Consider the following 18237-nt stretch of genomic DNA (forward strand, 5'->3'; position numbering starts at 1 on the left):
ACCAGAGTGGCAGTTGGTAACTGACTTGTTCCCCCTCTTCCCCCACCAGGAAACAAGATGTTTTTGATCCTGTGTGGAAACTCCTAGGCGGAGTCAGTGACAAAGGCTGCTAGCCTCAGGAGTTGTAATTGACAACAACTTCACAACTAACAGTTGATGACAGTCACTAAAGCTTTTTTTTTTTTTTAATAAATGGGGTCCTTTTAAATCTTCACTCAGTACTTCTAATTCATTAAGTTTAACTTGCATGACCTCTACCTCTATTCCCACTTCAGCCAGTCATGTGTGTGGTTATACTCTTGATATGTTTTCATTATTTTTATCTACATATTCTACTTTTTAGCCAAACTTAACTATTTTCTTTTCTCTACACCTGGCATTCTCTAACTCCTTCTTCACTACCTTTATATAACCTGTGCCTACTACTATCTAGTATTCATTCATTCTTAATAGGTATCTCTTTTGATTCTCTGGATTCCCCCTAGGCTTAATTCATTTGGCTTCTATCATAGACGTTTTTCTGAATTTTCATTGTTGGTAATAACTCTCCATAGATAATTAAGAAAACAGTTTTCTCCATATTTTAATATTAGTCAAATAAAGATTAACTGTGGCACAAAATTTTGAACATTTATTTTACTTTTTTGGTTTATTAATAATGTATAGATTTACCAATAAGATCTTATCTTCCTCACAAAGATCCCAGAGAAAGAGAGACATCTCTTTTTATAGTTTTGGGAGTACAGAAGAAAGAACAGGATTTTGTAGATAGGGAACAAGTTATGAATGATGAAAAGAGCTCAACATCATGAATGATTAAGTCAATATTATTGGTTACTACAGAGCTGAGGCCTGGGAGATATATGACTGTTTGGAAATTAAGAATAAGGGGCTGGCAACAACCCCCTATGACTAAGAAATAGTCATTGTTTGAGGCCATCTCCAAGTCTAGAGATAGTGGACCACACTTTTTAGCATGGTGGTGTACCAGACTCTATGGTGTTAACCCACATCCCTCAAGGATTGCAAATTTCCTTGAGACAAGAATAGAACAGCAATTTGCAGGAGAATTGAATTTCTAAGTTTAACTCATTACAGGTCAGCCAGATTTTGGAACTAAGTTCAGAGACAAAGAATCATGACTTAAGCAGTCACAAAACAAAATCAATGAACTGTAAATGAGATCAATTAAAAATACCCAGAATCAATATGATCATCTCACTATATCTTCATGAAAGTTCATTAAAGACAGGGAGTACTTTATATTTTGTTTCTGTAGTCATGGTGCCCTCCATATTATAGGTGCTTAATAATTGCTTTTTAAAATTAGATTTTTAATGCTTTACTGAATATAGCATTGTGATCACTAACATTTTGTATTTTTAAATTTGTAAAATGATGAAATGGAACTTTAGCAACTTGAAATTATGCCTTCCAAAGATTCTTCAGTGAATCACTTATCCTCCCCAAATAAAAAATTAATTTTCACTTCCTTTGTAGGATCAGTTTATATTCTATCCTCAGAAAACTCCCTATGTAAGAATTGTTTTCAGCATAACTAGACTGCAATGTTTGAGAGCTGTTCCAGGATATGCTCCTATAAATATAGAAATTTTAGGAAAAGTAAAAGACAACATTATGTCTTCTATTTGCGTAACAAGAATTGCTTTTTTATTTATGAGATTTTAATTTTTCTATGTAAATTATTCAGGAAGTCTGGAAAGTTTGGATAAGTAAATCATTTTTCCTTCCCATATTTTAAGAATTAAATGTATTTTAATGAACAAAAATATTTTTTCTCTTCCTCCTACCTCCCCCTATTAAAAATAAAATGAAAAAGAAACACTTCCTAATATTTACTGATAATAAAGCAACCAATTTCTTTATTGGCCATGGCCTTGTTCAAAAATACATATCCTTATGCTCCCTATCTCCTTTCTGTCCGAAGGTAGGTAGTGTGCTTTGTCCCTGATTCTTTGGAATCAGGTCTAGTCATTGCCAGCTATGGCACAATTCTTAACTGTTTCAAAGTTGTTTGTCTTTACAATGTTGTCATTAAATAAATTATTTTCCTGAGTCTTCTGATTGTATCAATTCATACAAGTGTTCTAAGATGTCTCTAAATCTATCCCTTTCATAATTTCTAATGGGAATGGCACAATTCATATACTATATTTTGTTCAGCCATTTCCCCAATCAATGAGTACCTCTTTTGTCCCCAGTTCTTTGTCACCACAAAAAAATTACTGCTTTAATATTTTCATACATAAAGGTTTTTCTTCTTTCTTTTCTTTTTGGAATAAGCTGTAACATTGCTGAGTCAACGAGTATTCACAATTATAGGGATCTGAGTGGGCATAATTCCAAGTTACTTTCTGGAATGGCTGGACTAACTCCACTAAAATTATATCAGTGTCTGTTTTTTTTACACAGTCCTCCAAGATTTTTCCTTTTAATTTTGTTTCAACTTTGACAATGAGTATTTAGTGGAACTTCAACATTTCTCTAATTATTAATGATTTGGAGAATTTTTACAAGGCTATTGGTAGCTTTGATTTCTTCCTTTTAAAAATATCTGTTCATATCCATTCAACTATTTATTTACTTTAAAATGACTTTTTTACTTGCTTCCTTATATTGTTTTAGAAATGAGGCCAGGCAAATACTTTTTTTCCCCAATTGCTTGCTCCCCTTTTAATTTTAGTTGCATTCTTTTGTTTATGCATAAACTCTCTTAATTCTATGTAATCAATATGCACCTACCAACAATCATGGCATTCAGAGTATACAAGACATGGACAAGGCATGTTGGCAGCTCCTGGATGCTGGAGTAGTTTTAGGGCACTGACTCATTAAGTCAGGACACTGGGTCCTGCTATATGGCATCTAACTATCCACCAAGTACCAGACAACACAAAGGAGACTAATATAAAAGTAAAATTGAACAAAGAAAGAAAACAAGAAATCAAAGAGGCCTTTGACTTATTTTATATTGATGAGTATAGAAGCATTAATCTGTAGGAATTGAAGATTAGAAAGCATGCCTTTGGATTTAAAGCAAGGAAAGAAGAAATGTTAAAAATGCTAGTAGAAATTGATAAAGAAGTATTTGGGCACCATTAACTTTGAAGACTTTTTCACCAGGATACATGTTAAAAGGAGTGAAAAGGATGAAAAAGAAGGAATTTTGAAGGTCTTCAAATTATTTGATAACAATTGTTTAGGAAGTATTGACCTCAAAAATTTCAAGAGAGTAGGTAAGGGTCTTCATCCCAACTTCAGATGGGAATGAAGTCAGAGTGCCACTGTTTTCTCATGTCTTTGAGTGTTTCTTTCCTGATCTTAGGTCAATTAGCTGTTAAAGTGATCTTTCCTAAAGTATAATTCTTGTAATATCACCCCTTATTCATTAAACTCCAGTGACTCCCTGTTACCTCTAGGATCAAATATACAATCTCTTGTTTGACTTTTAAAACACTTCATAAACTGCACTTCTTACTCTTCTAGTCTTTCTTCTCTCCACTTATTCTTTGATCTAGTAGCACTGGCTTCCTTGTCATTCCTCACATAGTTTACTTCATGTCCTGAAACCAAGAATTGCTATTAGCTTTCTCACTTTCCTGGAATTCTCTTCACCCTCTATTTTATCAAATGAATTCCCTGGATTCCTTCAGGTCTCTGCTAAAATTTCAACTTCTGTGAGAATCTTTTACCAGTTCTTTTTAATTCTAGTGCCTTCCATAAGAAACTATTTCCATTTTATCTGGTATATATCTTTTGTATACATAGTTATTCGAATGTTGTCTCTCTCATTAGAGTATGAGGTCCCTGAGGGTTTTGAGTTCACATGGATAGTGTTTTAACTTCATGGCAATTCTGATCAAGAATTAGAAGCACAAAAAAAGACTAGCTTTCAGGAACTTGGTCTTACTCTAAGGATGGAGGATTAATTATTTTGCAAAGCCTATCTAACAAATCCCAAGTCAAAGATGCAAAACTTTCTTTCTTCCCTTTTCTCATCTCACTGATCCAGCTCTCTAAGTTATAATAGGACAGGAAATATATCCAAATAAAATTCCAAAATAATAAATAACCCTCGACTCCTTTTTCTTTGTTGTCCTTTTTTTAAAAATAGTTTTTACTGGTATACAGTGTGAAATAAAACTATTTTGCAAGGACACTTTTAAGAAATCTGAAGTAAAAATTGTCCATTTTCTCTTTTGTGGTTTTCTCTCTCTTTCTGGTCTTTCCTTCCCAAATCTTAAATACAAGAAAGAAAAACTGCATTGTGTTTTCTCATATTTTTATTGTTAACAGATATTTATTGAATGTTTGCTACATGGAAAAGTGTAGTAGGAGACAGTCAAATACATTAGATATTATGTTCAGAGACAGGTGATATTCATGTATAGAAAATCAAATCATTCAAGACAATAGTATAAGAGATATCTTAAGGTAGTGCATGAGTCCCTCAGAAATTAATAATATTGAAAAGAGTATTGTACAGGGAAGCAAAAAAAGTTGTGTTTTAGTGCTACCACTACCAAAATGAAGTACCACTCTTGACCGGTTCCTATACCACCCTAGCAATTACTTTCCTAATCTATAAGAAAGATGTTTAGAAGGGATGGCTTCTAAGATCTCTTCCTGTTATAAGATTTATGCTTCTGGGATTCTAAGTGCTCTGAAATCAGAGGATTAAACAATTCCTCTGAGCTAAACTACTTTGAGAAGACCTATTGGAGAAGATGGGACATGATCTGGGTCTTGAAAGATAGGATATGTTTTGAACAACCAGAAAGCTCATGGGATGACACTTTAAGCAAAGGACATATATACATATTTGTTATAGATGTGTAATAAATTATAATATGCTTATCAAAGAGAAAAAATTCTCATATTAGCTATGTCTAAAAATATGTCTTATTCTTTACCCCCATCCCACTCTTTCTCCCTCCTCAAGAAGGCAGGTAGTATGATATATGTTGTACATATATTATCATATAAAATGTTTCCCTGTTCATCATGTTGTGAAACATGATACATTTTGCTTTCACTAGAGTAAAATGCATGTAGGAAATAAAGTGAAGAGTGGTATGTTCCAATGTTCATTCAGACTCTGTCTGTTCTTTCTATGATAGTAGATATCCTTTTTTTGTCATGAATCCCTTGAACTTGTCTTGGATCCTTGGCTTTTTAATAATAAAGTCAATCACATATGATCATCATACATTATCCTGGTTCTACTCACTTCACCACTTCATATAAGTCTTTCTAGGTGATATATTTTGGCTCATGAATAAATTGGATTTAAGTGAAGTAGAATTGCATAAAGTCATTGGCTTCATTCTCTCTTCCAGTCATCAAAGTCTAGTGACAAGACCAAAGTCAAGATGACTGGTGGTGGTTCAGAATGCAGTGCATGAATTTGGCTTCTTTGATGTCTGACTGAGGTCTAAGTGCTCCACACTTCTAACTCTACCACCTTCAATGTCTTCTGGAAGAATTATTCTGTAGACACCCCATTAACTCATGGACAGGTTTGAGACCTGTCAATTAACCTCAGTTTGCTTTAGCCTTCCTGCTGATGGAACTACAGGGGAAATTTGGGTAATAGGTGGACAACAAAGAAAGACAGCAGCCTTGAAAGGGGCTCAGCAAGCTCTCACACAAGAGTTACTAGTCTCCCATGAACACTGGATTTAGGATGGAAAGTTAGATAACTCAGTGGATAGAACTCTGGACCTGGAGTCAGGAAGACTTGAGGTAAAATCTGATCTCAGATACTAGCTGTGTGACTCTGGGCAAGTCACTTAACCCAGTTTACTTCCATTTCCTCTTCTGTAAAATAAACCGGAAGAAGAAAGTGTCAAACCACTCTAGTATCTTTGCCAAGAAATCCCCAAATGGGGTCATAAAGAGTCAGACATGACTGAACAACAACAAAATGTAGTATATAATGTAGCCATAATAGATGGTTTTGTTATGGATTCTTTTGGGGCAAAGGAATAAGGATATAGAAGGGGTAGCTTATAGAGAATTTTAAATAAGAAATTAAGAAGTCAAGAAATCATAAAGAATAGGAAGTCATTGAACATTTTTAGTAGAATAATAATATGGGCAAAACTATATTTTAATGTTTTGCCTGGAGATTTATAGCATAGAAGAGAGGACAGAAACTGGATACAGAATAGTTAAAAGGTTATAGGCTAGTTATAAGATTATAAAGGTTGGAAATGAAAAAATGGGATAGATGTAAGAAACTTCTGGAAGGAAGAATCATGAACACTTACAGATATAGTAGTTAAGGGAGGGAAAAAGGACCAAAATGGCCTCCAGATGTGGAACTGGATTTGAAATCAAAGGATAAATTCAAATCCTAGTTCTGCCAATACCTCTGTGACATTGGACAAATTATTTTGTTTCTTTGGATCTCCATTTACTCTTATGTAAAATGAAGAGATGGACTAAATGACCTCTAAGTCCCCTTCTACCTCTAATATTAGAATCCTAAGCATCTGCATTATTCTGAGGATAAGAAATTTGGATCTAAAAGGCTCTGTTTTGCTTTGAATTAGAAGCCTAAGGCCATAGCTCAAGATCTAGATAGGAGGATAGAGGTCCTACAGTCTAACCCTTCATTTTACAAAAAAGGAGATATGCTCAGAGGTAACTTTTTCAGTGTCATACCAATGATTAGTAATATTGGAAAGTACTGACCTTAAATTTCCTCAGTCTATACTCCTAAGTTTGAGGATACATGAACATATTCTGTATAAGGAAGAAAGAGGATGGACTGAAGCATTATCCACTGCATAAAGTTTGTATCAGACTATATATCACTCCCACCTGAAAAAGGAGTTTAGACTATATCACCAAATATATTTTAGAGCTTTCTATCATTTCCACATTTAAACACCCTTTCTTCTCATAGCAAAGTTATGTTCATCATTAGATTTTCCATCATTATTCTTTGTTTTATTTTCCCATATCCCTTCCATCCTGTATTCTTTCTACGTATTTTGATTTTTTTCTTACCTTATTCTCACTTTTTGCCCTCTTTCATTATGTCTCTGCTTACAATATTCTCTGAAAATAATCTTATTTGTGAAATATAATGGGCATCCCATTTTAAAAATCTAGCAATGTGAATTTGCCTAATCTAGAAATAATTACAGACTTTCCTTGTACTTTGGACATTAATATCTTCAGATAGTAAACAAATTCATGTCCTGAAGCACTAATGTTTTCTAATTTCTAGGCATCTGTAGCACTTCATCTTTCTCACCTTTTACTAAAATGTTGTTATTTTCCTTGGTTAAAAAAGTAATTACATAGGCTCCATTATGTCTGTAGCTTTGTCCTTTTTTCATATCTTAAATTTTAGAATGTTGCTTGTTTATGTGCCTCTTTTTCACTTTATTGACCTGCCTATAAAAAAGGGAAAAATTTCTTCTTCTTCCATGAATCCATTGGCTGCTTAAGTATTGCCACATAATTGTTTCTTAATTCTATCTTAGTTGTCATTTAAATATTATGATGCAAAATGGCCTGCAACAAGACTTAAGATCAACTTTAAAAGAGCCAGCTCCTTTCCCTACTTGAAATTTGGAAAGCTGTTGTATAAAGTAGTTTTGTACAATACTGATTTACATGCTTTCAGAAAGGCTCCCTCATGAAGCTGTCCAAGTGCATAGGTGAGAGCATTATTTCAGCTAGAAAGAGAATTGTGAATAAGCAAACACAACAGCAGTATTCCATGCAGCATGCAGCTGTGTGGAACAAAGCCAGTCACTTTAAGCAGCTGACAAAAAATGAAATAGAAATCCCCTGTTTTGTGTTTAAAATGAGTATATTTCACAAAGTACAAAGCAGTCTTTACCTTCTAAAATGTATTCATTTTCAAACAAAAGGTTGTGACTTGTGTTTTTTTTTTCTTAGTAGTTTTAAACAAACAATTTTTCTATAGTATAGCACACAGTATATATAGCATTAATGTTTTCACAAGGGCATTCATTTCAATGACAAAGGAATATATAAGGATTATAATTAATTTTTTCAGTCTGATAAATGCAAAATGAATTTCTTGTATTTTGGATTCATGTTTTTTATGAATGCTACTGGAAAGATTTGATTTTTCCATCATTATGATTTTGAAGTATTCTTTTTTTGAAAAAGTTTGGCATTATCTTAGGTTTCTAACATAATCATTAGTTCTACCATCTAGTTCTTCAGATCTTAATTGCCACTTGTTTAAAAGTTTTCTATCACTGTAGGTAGTCCTGTCTCTTAGTTATCAGTATAATCAAAATGGTCATTCTATGGAAGTAGTTTTTTCTCCTCTGGGAGATCTGGAAAGAACAATATTATAAAACTCAGAGAAGAAAAAGGAAGGGAAAGAGTATGGAAATTGTCCTATTGAAGGCCTGACTGCTCTCAAAACTTCAAGGGTGTCCACTAAATAGGACTATTAAGAAATTACTATTTTTATCCAAAAGGGAGCCAGCTAGATGTTTCTGCATTTGGCATTACCACAAAAACAGTATTCTACCAGGCTGATGCCATCCACAGAGTTAATAAAATAAACAAAACATATGGTTATTAAAATGACCAATTAAACCTAATTTTCAGACCTTCTTAGGGCATTGTATTTATTTTATATACATTTTATAGTAAAATCATTTTATATTTTTTATCTATACATACATGTATACATGTTATACAACCTCCCACCCCAATGTAAGATCACTGATGATAGGGGACTATCATCTTTTTCTTTGTATCTCCAATATCAGTGGCTAAAACATAGTAGGTAATTTGCTTGTTAATTGACCACAATACATTTTTATTAACAAGATGCATGTCTTTGTCAATCTTCTCTGTGGACTATAAAAAGAAAGCAATTTTATTCTGGCCTTCTTTAAAAAAAATTCAATCATTTGCCTTTTTTTTTTTAAGACTGTGAACCTTTAGACTTTTAACTATGTGATAAATTAACCTGCCAATTAACCTTTGAAATGCAATGTATACATGCACATAGTGATAAAAGCAATTTTTTATATGTCAAGCAAGTAGAAACTAAGTTGTAAATAGCTTCAGATAAAATGCTGAATTTTTCATATGGAGATACTCCTACAGGCTAAGGAGTGGAGGAGCATACGCAATAAGGAAATAGCACTTCATTCTCTATATTTCATTAGGTTTACAATTAACTGATAAAATCCAGTGAAGCATAACCCTCCAGAATGATTCATTTGGCACTTGAGAATGTAATAAAGGAGCAGGTCTTTTTTCCCCCCAGCAGCAATTTCTATAAGAGGATACTTTTCTCACCTGCCTTATTTATGATATCATTCTTCTCAGGCTCTGATGCAGGTATGTGGTTATAGAATACTTATGAGGCATTTAAGTTTCAATATGTATCTACATATATATATATATATATATATATATCCTTTTTTTCTTCTAAAATGAGCATGCTCTTAGGTCATTGCAGATGTGACTACAAAGTACAGCATAAAGGACAGAAATAAACCTTTAAATTCTCTACTTTTTATTTAATTTAGTCCATTTTATTTTTAATTTTTAAATTGTTATTGTTTCATCATCTGTTTTTCACTCATTCAGCCAGATATCTTTTTTATTAGTAGAATTTATTTCTGTTTCTCCCTCCTCTACCTATACCATCCATAGAGGACATCTTCCAGCAAACAAGATTACACACATATAACACTCTCTCTCTCTCTCTCTCTCTCTCTCTCTCTCTCTCTCTCTCTCTCTCTCTCTCTCTCTCTCTCTCTCTCTCTCTCTCTCTCTCCCTCCCTCCCTCCCTCCTCCCTCTCTCTCTTCTCTCCTCCCTTTTTTTCTCTCCCCCTCTCTTTCCCCCATCTCCCTACCCCTCTTTCTCTCAGCTAAGAAAATTCCAAATAGGGTCACAAAGAATTTGACACTCCTGAAATGACTGAACAACAAAATAGATCGAGACTAGAAGGGACCTTAGTAGTTCTCTAGTCTAATCTCTAAATATACAGATGAAGAAACTAATACATAGAGCTTTATATAGCATCAGTGAGATGTTATAGGATTTGAAGTATGGCTTCTGATTCTAATTTACCTATTCTTTGCATTTTAGGGGAAATGTAATTCAAAGTAACAAGTTCATACATTACATTTACTTGTGGTCCTTCCATATACTGTTATGGGATCATAGATTAAGAGCTGAAGGGAATTCAAAGATCATCCATTTCTAGCCTAATTTTATAGGCAAGGAAAATAACTTATCTTAGTATTTAATTGATTTCTTAAGAGTCACACATATAGCAAATAGAGACAGGACTCAACCCAAGTTTTTTCTTTTTTAAAACTTGCTATTAATTTTCCTCTTTTAATTTTTTACACGTTAATTCAATTTTCAATGATTGTTTTTTGACACTTTTCAATCTGTTCTCTCTCTTCTTCCCTCTCCCTGAGACTGCAAGTACATATAGGTTTTGTTCATGTATTCTGAAGTAATAACTCCCTGGAAGGGAAAAGGAAAAGAGATTCAGGGGAAATTTAAGTAATTAAAAAACAAAATATATCAATAAATGGAAAATCTTAGTAGAATGGATTAGAAAACAAAATCTAACTATGTTATTTATTAGAAATACTCGTTAAGCATTAAAAACTCCCACATATGTATGTGTTGGAGCAAAAAAGGAGTTGGAGCAAAATCCATTTTGTTTCAGCTGACCACACACATGAAAAAAAACCAAGAGTGGCAATTATGATTTCAGACAAGAGAACAGCCAAAGCAGATTTAATTAAAAGAGATGAAGAAACAACATTTTATACCAAGAATATAGGATTGGTTAGCTATGAACGTCATTAACCACTTAATATCAGATTAAACAAAAATCATATAATTACATCAGAAAATATTGAAAAAGCTTTCAACAAATACAATACCAATTTCTCTTTTTAAAAAATTAGAAAACATAGAAAAAAGTGGACCTTCCTAAAAATGATGAATAACATATACCTAAAATCTAAAGTTACCATTATTAGCAATGGAGATAAACTAAAATCCTTTCAAGTAAATTCAGGTTAAATAAAAATATACATTGTCAACAATTCTGTTTAATCTAGCACTAGAATGACTATAGAAATAAGGCTAAAAAAAAGTTGTGGAAATATCCATAGGAAAAAATCACTCAAAGAATCCTAATGAGTCCACTAAAAATTTATTGAAACAATATTTGAAGAAAATGTGCAAGATATAAATTAAACACAAAATAAAGTAATTTGTTATTGGTTTAAAAATAGGGAGAATGATCACTGGAACCAATTAGAAGCACAATGTGCAAAAGGACATGTATATAATGTCCTGATATTTAATAACAATAATGTCAGCTACTAGTATGAGGACTTACTATTTGACAAAAATGCTGTAAAAATCATTTGACTGTATAGAATATATTAGATTTAGATTACAACCTCACAACTTATAGTAAGATAAGCTCCAAATGGATATTGACCTAGATTTAAAAGATTACATAATAAACAAATGAAGGAAATGAGGGGAAAAGGTAATTATCAAATCAATGGACAGAAGAAAAGTTAAAGAAGGCAAAATGGATAATTTCAATTAAATATAATTGATACTTTTGCACAGACCAATATAAAAAAGTTAAGTTTTAGATGAAAGCAACTGTGACAAATATTTGCCACATTTTTTGATAAAGGTCTCATTTTCAAAATATTTAAGCAACTGATTCAAACTTATAAGAAAAAAGCAATTCCCCAATTGATAAATGATCTGAAATTATGAATGCAGTTCTGAAGGGGGAAAAAACCTTGGCTCTTTATAACCATATGGAAAAGTGATATAAATTACTACTAATTAAAGAGATACAATTAAAGCAATTTTGATATTCCACCTTCTATCCATAAGAGTGGGAAAATGACAAATGTGGGAAAATGACAAAATAAAAATCATCAATATTGGAGAGGCTGTGATAAAATAGGCATATTGATGCACTCTTGATGAACCTACGAATAGGCACAGCCATTCTGTAAAACAATTTGGAATTATACATAAAAAGTTGCTAATCAATATGTGTCCTCTTTCCCAGTTATATCACTGCTAAGCCTAAACACCATAGAAAGACAAAAAGGTCATTAAGTACAGAAATATTTATAGCAGCTATTTTTGAGGTGAAAAATAAAAGGAAACTAAGGGAATGTTCATCAATTGAAAAGTAGCTAAAAAGTTATCATATATGAATATTATGGACTACTGTTGTGCTATAAAAATGAAGAAATAGATGATATTGAAAAGACTTTGATAGACTTGAATTAAAGTAAGCAAAATCAGAGTAACTTATATTATAACATCAATATTATAAAAATGAACTATTTTGAGGACTTTATAAACTTATGAAGAATGAATTTATTTCATAATAATAATACCAATAAAATTAACTTTGAAAGTTATAAGGAATATGATCAATACAATTACAATTCATGATTCCAGAGGACTGATGCTGATACATGCTATTACAGAGAAGTGCTAGAAATGATAGAATGCAGAATGTGACACTTTTTTTGCATACAGCAACTGAGGAAATTTGTTTTATTTGAATGTGTATTTGTTACATTTGGGTTTTTTTTTTCCCAGTGGTATGGGGTTAGGGGGAAGAGAAAATAAATCTGTTAATTATAAAAATAGAGGTATATGTATATTTTTAAACACTTTTCTTTCATATAATGGGAAGCATGCTTAGTTGGTAACAGGGGATTTCCACAGACAGATATTTTAAGACAAATAGGAAATTATTAGAAATATTTAAAGGGATAAAACGCCTGGTTCAGAGACCTCACTATTTCCACCAACCTGAATTTGCAATCAGAAATTCCAATACCTATGCCTTTTTTCTATTATAGGGCTTAACCTCCTTTTGGCTAATATAATGAAGAAGAAATATTTGCCCTCTTGTTATTTGGTTTATTTCCTTGTCATAGATGATAAGATTCGTCATTTTGCTTATCTTTCAGATTATGCTCTTTCTGGAAACTCTTTAATTGTATCCTTATTTTTCTTCCAAAGCAAAACTCTACATAATGATTACAAATAAATGAAAAGAAATTGAAGTAACTGCCAGCATTCTGAGTCTAGAGATGTTGGGATTTTGGGGGGGAGGGATCATGAATTAATATCTGTCATGGATATATTTGTGAGTAGATCTTTCTCAGAAGAATAAATTGTATTTCAACAATTAAAGCTATATAAAATTGATAAATGTAGTCAATTATCATTGTCAAAGCTTTCAGAAATATTTGGGATTCTGTCATCTGTATTATTAAGATAAGAACTGACATTCTATTGTGTATCTTTTTTCACAGGACCTGTTATTTAGTGTATGTGCTCTCAATGTCATTTCTACTATTGTTTGTGCTCTGGCTACAGCTATGTGCTGTATGCAGATGGTTTCCTCTGATGTGTTACAAATGGTGAGTACATTTTACTGACATATATACATATAACCAAGTGAAATTTTGAGAAATTTGTGTACCTTTATTTTCTTCAGAGAAAGTATTAAAAGTAATAATATAATTTTCTCCCTCTGTTTTCAAGTTTAAAGTTAATCAAGAGGTGAGAATTTCTATCTTCCAACAAAATGAGAAAGGACAGTATGTGGGTGCCAGGAATTTCTATAGTCTTGTAATAATAATTGTGCAATACTTTGAATATTGAGAATTGCTAGGTATTGTAGTGATATGTAAATATGTAATTATATTTGCTTGCCAGATGATAATTAATGGGAATTTTTCATCTCATTTATTTTGTGGATCACTGGAATTCCATCGAATTACAAACAACTTAAAAGTATTATTTATTTCAATCATGCTGCCATATCAAATTGACCATAAATCATTATTAACCAATTTTTCAATGGTTCTGTTGCTAAAGCAGTCAGGGTATGGTACCTTGTGGGACATCCACAGTCCCCTTTTTTCTCTCTGGGAGAGTTGACTTACCCCTACCATCCCTTGTACCAGCAGGTCTAGGGACAGAGGAGTGGTTCCCAGAGGGAGAATAGCCATGATCTAGACCAAATTACTACTTTCCAGCTCTCAGGTTCATTGAGGTAACCATGTTGGGGAGTGGGGAGTAGAGCTATACATTCCTACAACTCATTACCATAGCTACTAAAATTCTAATGGTATGTTTCTTTTAATGCAAAATAAGTCACAATGGCATCATTAACTCTTATTCATGAAACATTTATTAAACAAGAAGGCATAAAAAACAAAATTATAATCTTATATTTATTCAATTCAGGGCAAAAACAGGAATAATAAAAACATCACAGTCTATTTCTAAACTACTATTATTTTCTACAACCCATGAACCACACTATCATAGAGAAGAAGTTGGCACATATAAAAAATAACAGAAAAGCACAGGAGAAGAAAAACCCTTGAGCATGGGACAACTCATGATTCAACAGTCTACAGACTTTGATGCCCCTAGTTCCTTTATTTAACAGACTGTACCATTTGCCACCTGCTTTTCAAAACTGCTTCTCTGCTACTTCTGGCCTCTGAAACATTGTCAAGCTCTTTTACCTTATAGCCTCCCTTGTCAGGGTACTGAGAAAGTGTTAAGCACTTTTCAAAAAGCTATATGATATTAACATAGCTCACAGCAAAATAGTCATGAAGCTTGCATTTTCCTTTAGCTTTCTGCTCTCTGACAGTGTAGAGAGCAGTAAAGAGAACACAGGCATTCCTAAGAGATTTTCCCTCTCTCAAGGTGCACAGGTTGTTAGATGGCAATACTGACCAACCCAGCTAAATCTTCAGAAAAGTTGTCCCTTTCTCAAGCAATTGCCAGATGCTATAGAACCCTGCTCCAATGGAGACAATAGCTTCAGTCTGCCTTGGCTTCTCACTTCTTTCAGTTTACTCAGTCAGAAGCAGCTCTTCTTCTGATTCTCCACTATTTTACACAGATGAAGTATTTTTTCTATTCTTATTCTTTTGATCTGTAGCTTTTCATCCTTTATCTTCCTTTGGGCATATCTGGCTTTTAATACCTGATATCAGAGCCCCCTACTCAGTCAGTGACCTATATCTCTAAATTCACTTGAGAAAACCAAAATCTACAGTTCTATCAGATATGACACAAACAGAAAATATATGTTTTCCCTCTGTCCACTAAAATGCAATATCCTTCAAAATGCTGAAGCAGTTGTATGTAAATAAACCAGTAGACAAAAATGCCTTGTAGACATTGCCATATTCATTAGGGGTCTTTTTCTCTGAGAAGAACTGCTTTCTCCTTAGTCCTTTCAGAACATTCTATATCTCTTCTTTTTTTTTTCCTATATCTCTTCTTAAGCATTTTTGTCTGATAGAATATTTCTCCTCCACTTGTTTTTATCAGTGTTTCACAAACATTTTTTTGCTTCATGCAGCAACCAAAATAACATAAAAGGGGAAGTACTTCAAATAAGCATACAGCTAGAACTTCACTGACAGACTAGAACCCTAATAAAGCTCTCTCTTTGGGTTATAGAATTTTCTTCTATAAAAAAAGTCCAAATACTTTTTTTGACAATAATGAATTTTATCTATTGGCTGCAAACTCTGTTAACCAATATTCATTTGCTTTAGTATTATTTAGTTTGCATGCTTTAATCCAGTTAGTTGATTTGTCTATATTTCCCAGTTATAAACCCCAAGTAATCAGGGCTATCTTAGAAAAGAGCTACTCCTAAAGGAAGTCAGGAATTCAAGCAGTTGAAGTCATATCTCAATATAAAAGGCTGTTAATTATTTTAACTCAAAATAAATCAATATTTTATCTTCAAATTCTAGATATTACATGCATATATGTATGTATATATGAACAAATATATTCCTTTATTAAGGGAAAAATTAAAGCAAAATCCATAGTCAGAATTTAAAAATCACCACCAACCCCCACCTAAAAAAATTACTTTTTATTTACATTACATTACATTAGCAGAGAAGTGTTACTTTCTCCCCCCCCACCCCACCCCCATTTACTCAGTCATAATATGTCATTTACGCAAGCTTGGAAGCCAGAACAATCTTAGTGCATCATTACTAGGATTAAAAGAATTCTGTTCTAATTGTACACTCTGCTCAAACACTTTCAGCCAGTATAAATCCACCAGGATTGTCACCAGCAGTTACTAACCTTTTAAGGGGGTTACAGTTTTCAGAAAGGTATCTAATTAAACATTTATGCAGTGGCAATGAACTTTTGACCCTAGTCACTGAGGCTTTATACTGGTTATTTTCTTTGGCATGTATTATGAAAGAAAGGTTAAGTACTGTGTGGGTTGTACTTACCACATCAGATTTCAATGTGAAGCAATAAATTGTAAGGTGCTTTCGTAAGCAAATATAACATTACAGAAGCTGTAAATGCCAACATTGTGTGTTGTATGATAGCTTAAAGGTATTAAGAACAAAAATATTGGGTAAAAGGGTAATACATTTTAGCATGAATTTAGTGCTTTCTATGTACTTAAGTTACATGTAAATTGATACTTCTTTTAAGTATGGAATAATTTGTACTTCTTTATAACTAACATAATCCAAAATAATATCAGTTCACATTTGTTACTTTTATGTAATAAGATATACATTATTTATTACTCTTTGGAAACCTTGACTGCCTTGCTGCTAAGTAGTTTGTATATTATGACTTGCATTCCAGGGAAACTAAGAACTTCTTAAACTTATTTGGTATTTATTTCCTACATTCTCCACATCTCCTCTTCCCATTTCCCTCCATTAACCCAATACTATTTTCCCATTTTGTTTGTGTCCAGATAGCTTGCTGACATATTGTGTAATTTACTTCCCCTGTCTGTGTGTCAATTTCAGCATCTGTAAATGGGAAGATTAATACTTTCCCTTCAATACTCTTAGGATTTATGAGATGTTGTGTGTGGCAGCTCTTTGAAAATGCATAGAGACCATATTGAACCTAGCTTTTCAGTGTCTGACATAATAAAAAAACTCCTAGATAAACCTTTCTTGGTGCATAGCCTCTGAATAAAAGTGGCTAGCAGTGAGTATTTTACCCCCTTTTCACCCACAGAGTATGTTATGTTCCATTGAAATTAGAATCACCTTGAGACATATGCTTAGAGCTCATATTACTAGGTCAATATCTACAGTTTAGTGGTTATTAAAATCTATTTCATAATTTCTCTATTTTCACTTTCTTTTCATTTTAAACTGTAATTACCAACAACTTTAACATACAAAAAAGGAACAGTTATATTGGAATAAGAAATATAACTTCTGTTTCTATGATATTTTTAAAGAAACACTGTGTATATTTATGTAATTTAGTGGGGTAATAACAAGATCAATCCACTTGTCTCCATTTTTCCTTATGTGATTTTAAAATATTTCATAAGGTTTTTTTTTAATAACTCTCACTATCTGCTAACCTAACCCTACCCCTTATCAATCAATCAATCTCTCTTTATATATATATATATACATATATATACACATATATCTATGTATGTATATATGTATATGGTGTCTGTGTACCATGTCTGCCTGGGAATTATTCATCTCCCCAGAGCACAAAAAACCCAAAACCTTCTAAAGGAATATTTTTGTCCATCACAGGCAGATCAGAGGTATCCTTTGTTTCCCATTTCATGTATATGTTCTCTTTTTGTGTTTTCATTCAACCCATTGCTTGTATGACCTTAAATACTTATTTTCCATCATTTAGACATTTACATACTATTGCACAGTCTTGCTGAAGTTATTCCATGGTATAAAAAATGTACTGGAAAAGGAAATGGCAAACTACTCCTGTATCTGTGCCAAGAAAACCTCAGAATGAGAACACAACAGGTTGAACAAGACTGAAACAAATCAGCAATAACAAAAATATGCTGAGATATTTGGTACACTAGGAATAGCACAAACTTTGGAGTCACAGACTTATATTCAAATTCCTCAGTTATCTCTTAGGGGAAAAAAGTCTTTAATAAAAGTAGTACTGTAAGAATAATTGGTACAAAACATCCCTCTAAGGACTGGGATACACTCCTCACAAATATAGAGAGTCCAGTGGAAGAGAGTGTCTTGAACTTAAAACATGATGGAAATGAGGTATCCATGCAGAGAACATGTGTGGCAAAAGATAATCTTACAGTTCCTGATTACTAGTACATATCCCTAGTACAT

General features: G+C 32.8%; 1 protein-coding gene across 3 annotated transcripts in view; it reads left to right on the top strand.

Moving 5' to 3' along the window:
- Positions 1–18237, top strand: part of ENTREP2 (endosomal transmembrane epsin interactor 2) — a 616510-nt gene that overhangs the window by 553862 nt on the left and 44411 nt on the right. For all 3 annotated transcript variants that reach the window (XM_007479489.3, XM_007479487.3, XM_007479488.3), the window contains exon 5: positions 13384–13491. In XM_007479489.3, coding sequence (XP_007479551.1) covers positions 13384–13491 — 108 coding nt within the window. The remainder of the gene's footprint in view (positions 1–13383; positions 13492–18237) is intronic.

This window comes from Monodelphis domestica, chromosome 1 (genome assembly GCF_027887165.1).
Source record: "Monodelphis domestica isolate mMonDom1 chromosome 1, mMonDom1.pri, whole genome shotgun sequence".
NCBI lineage: Eukaryota > Metazoa > Chordata > Mammalia > Didelphimorphia > Didelphidae > Monodelphis > Monodelphis domestica.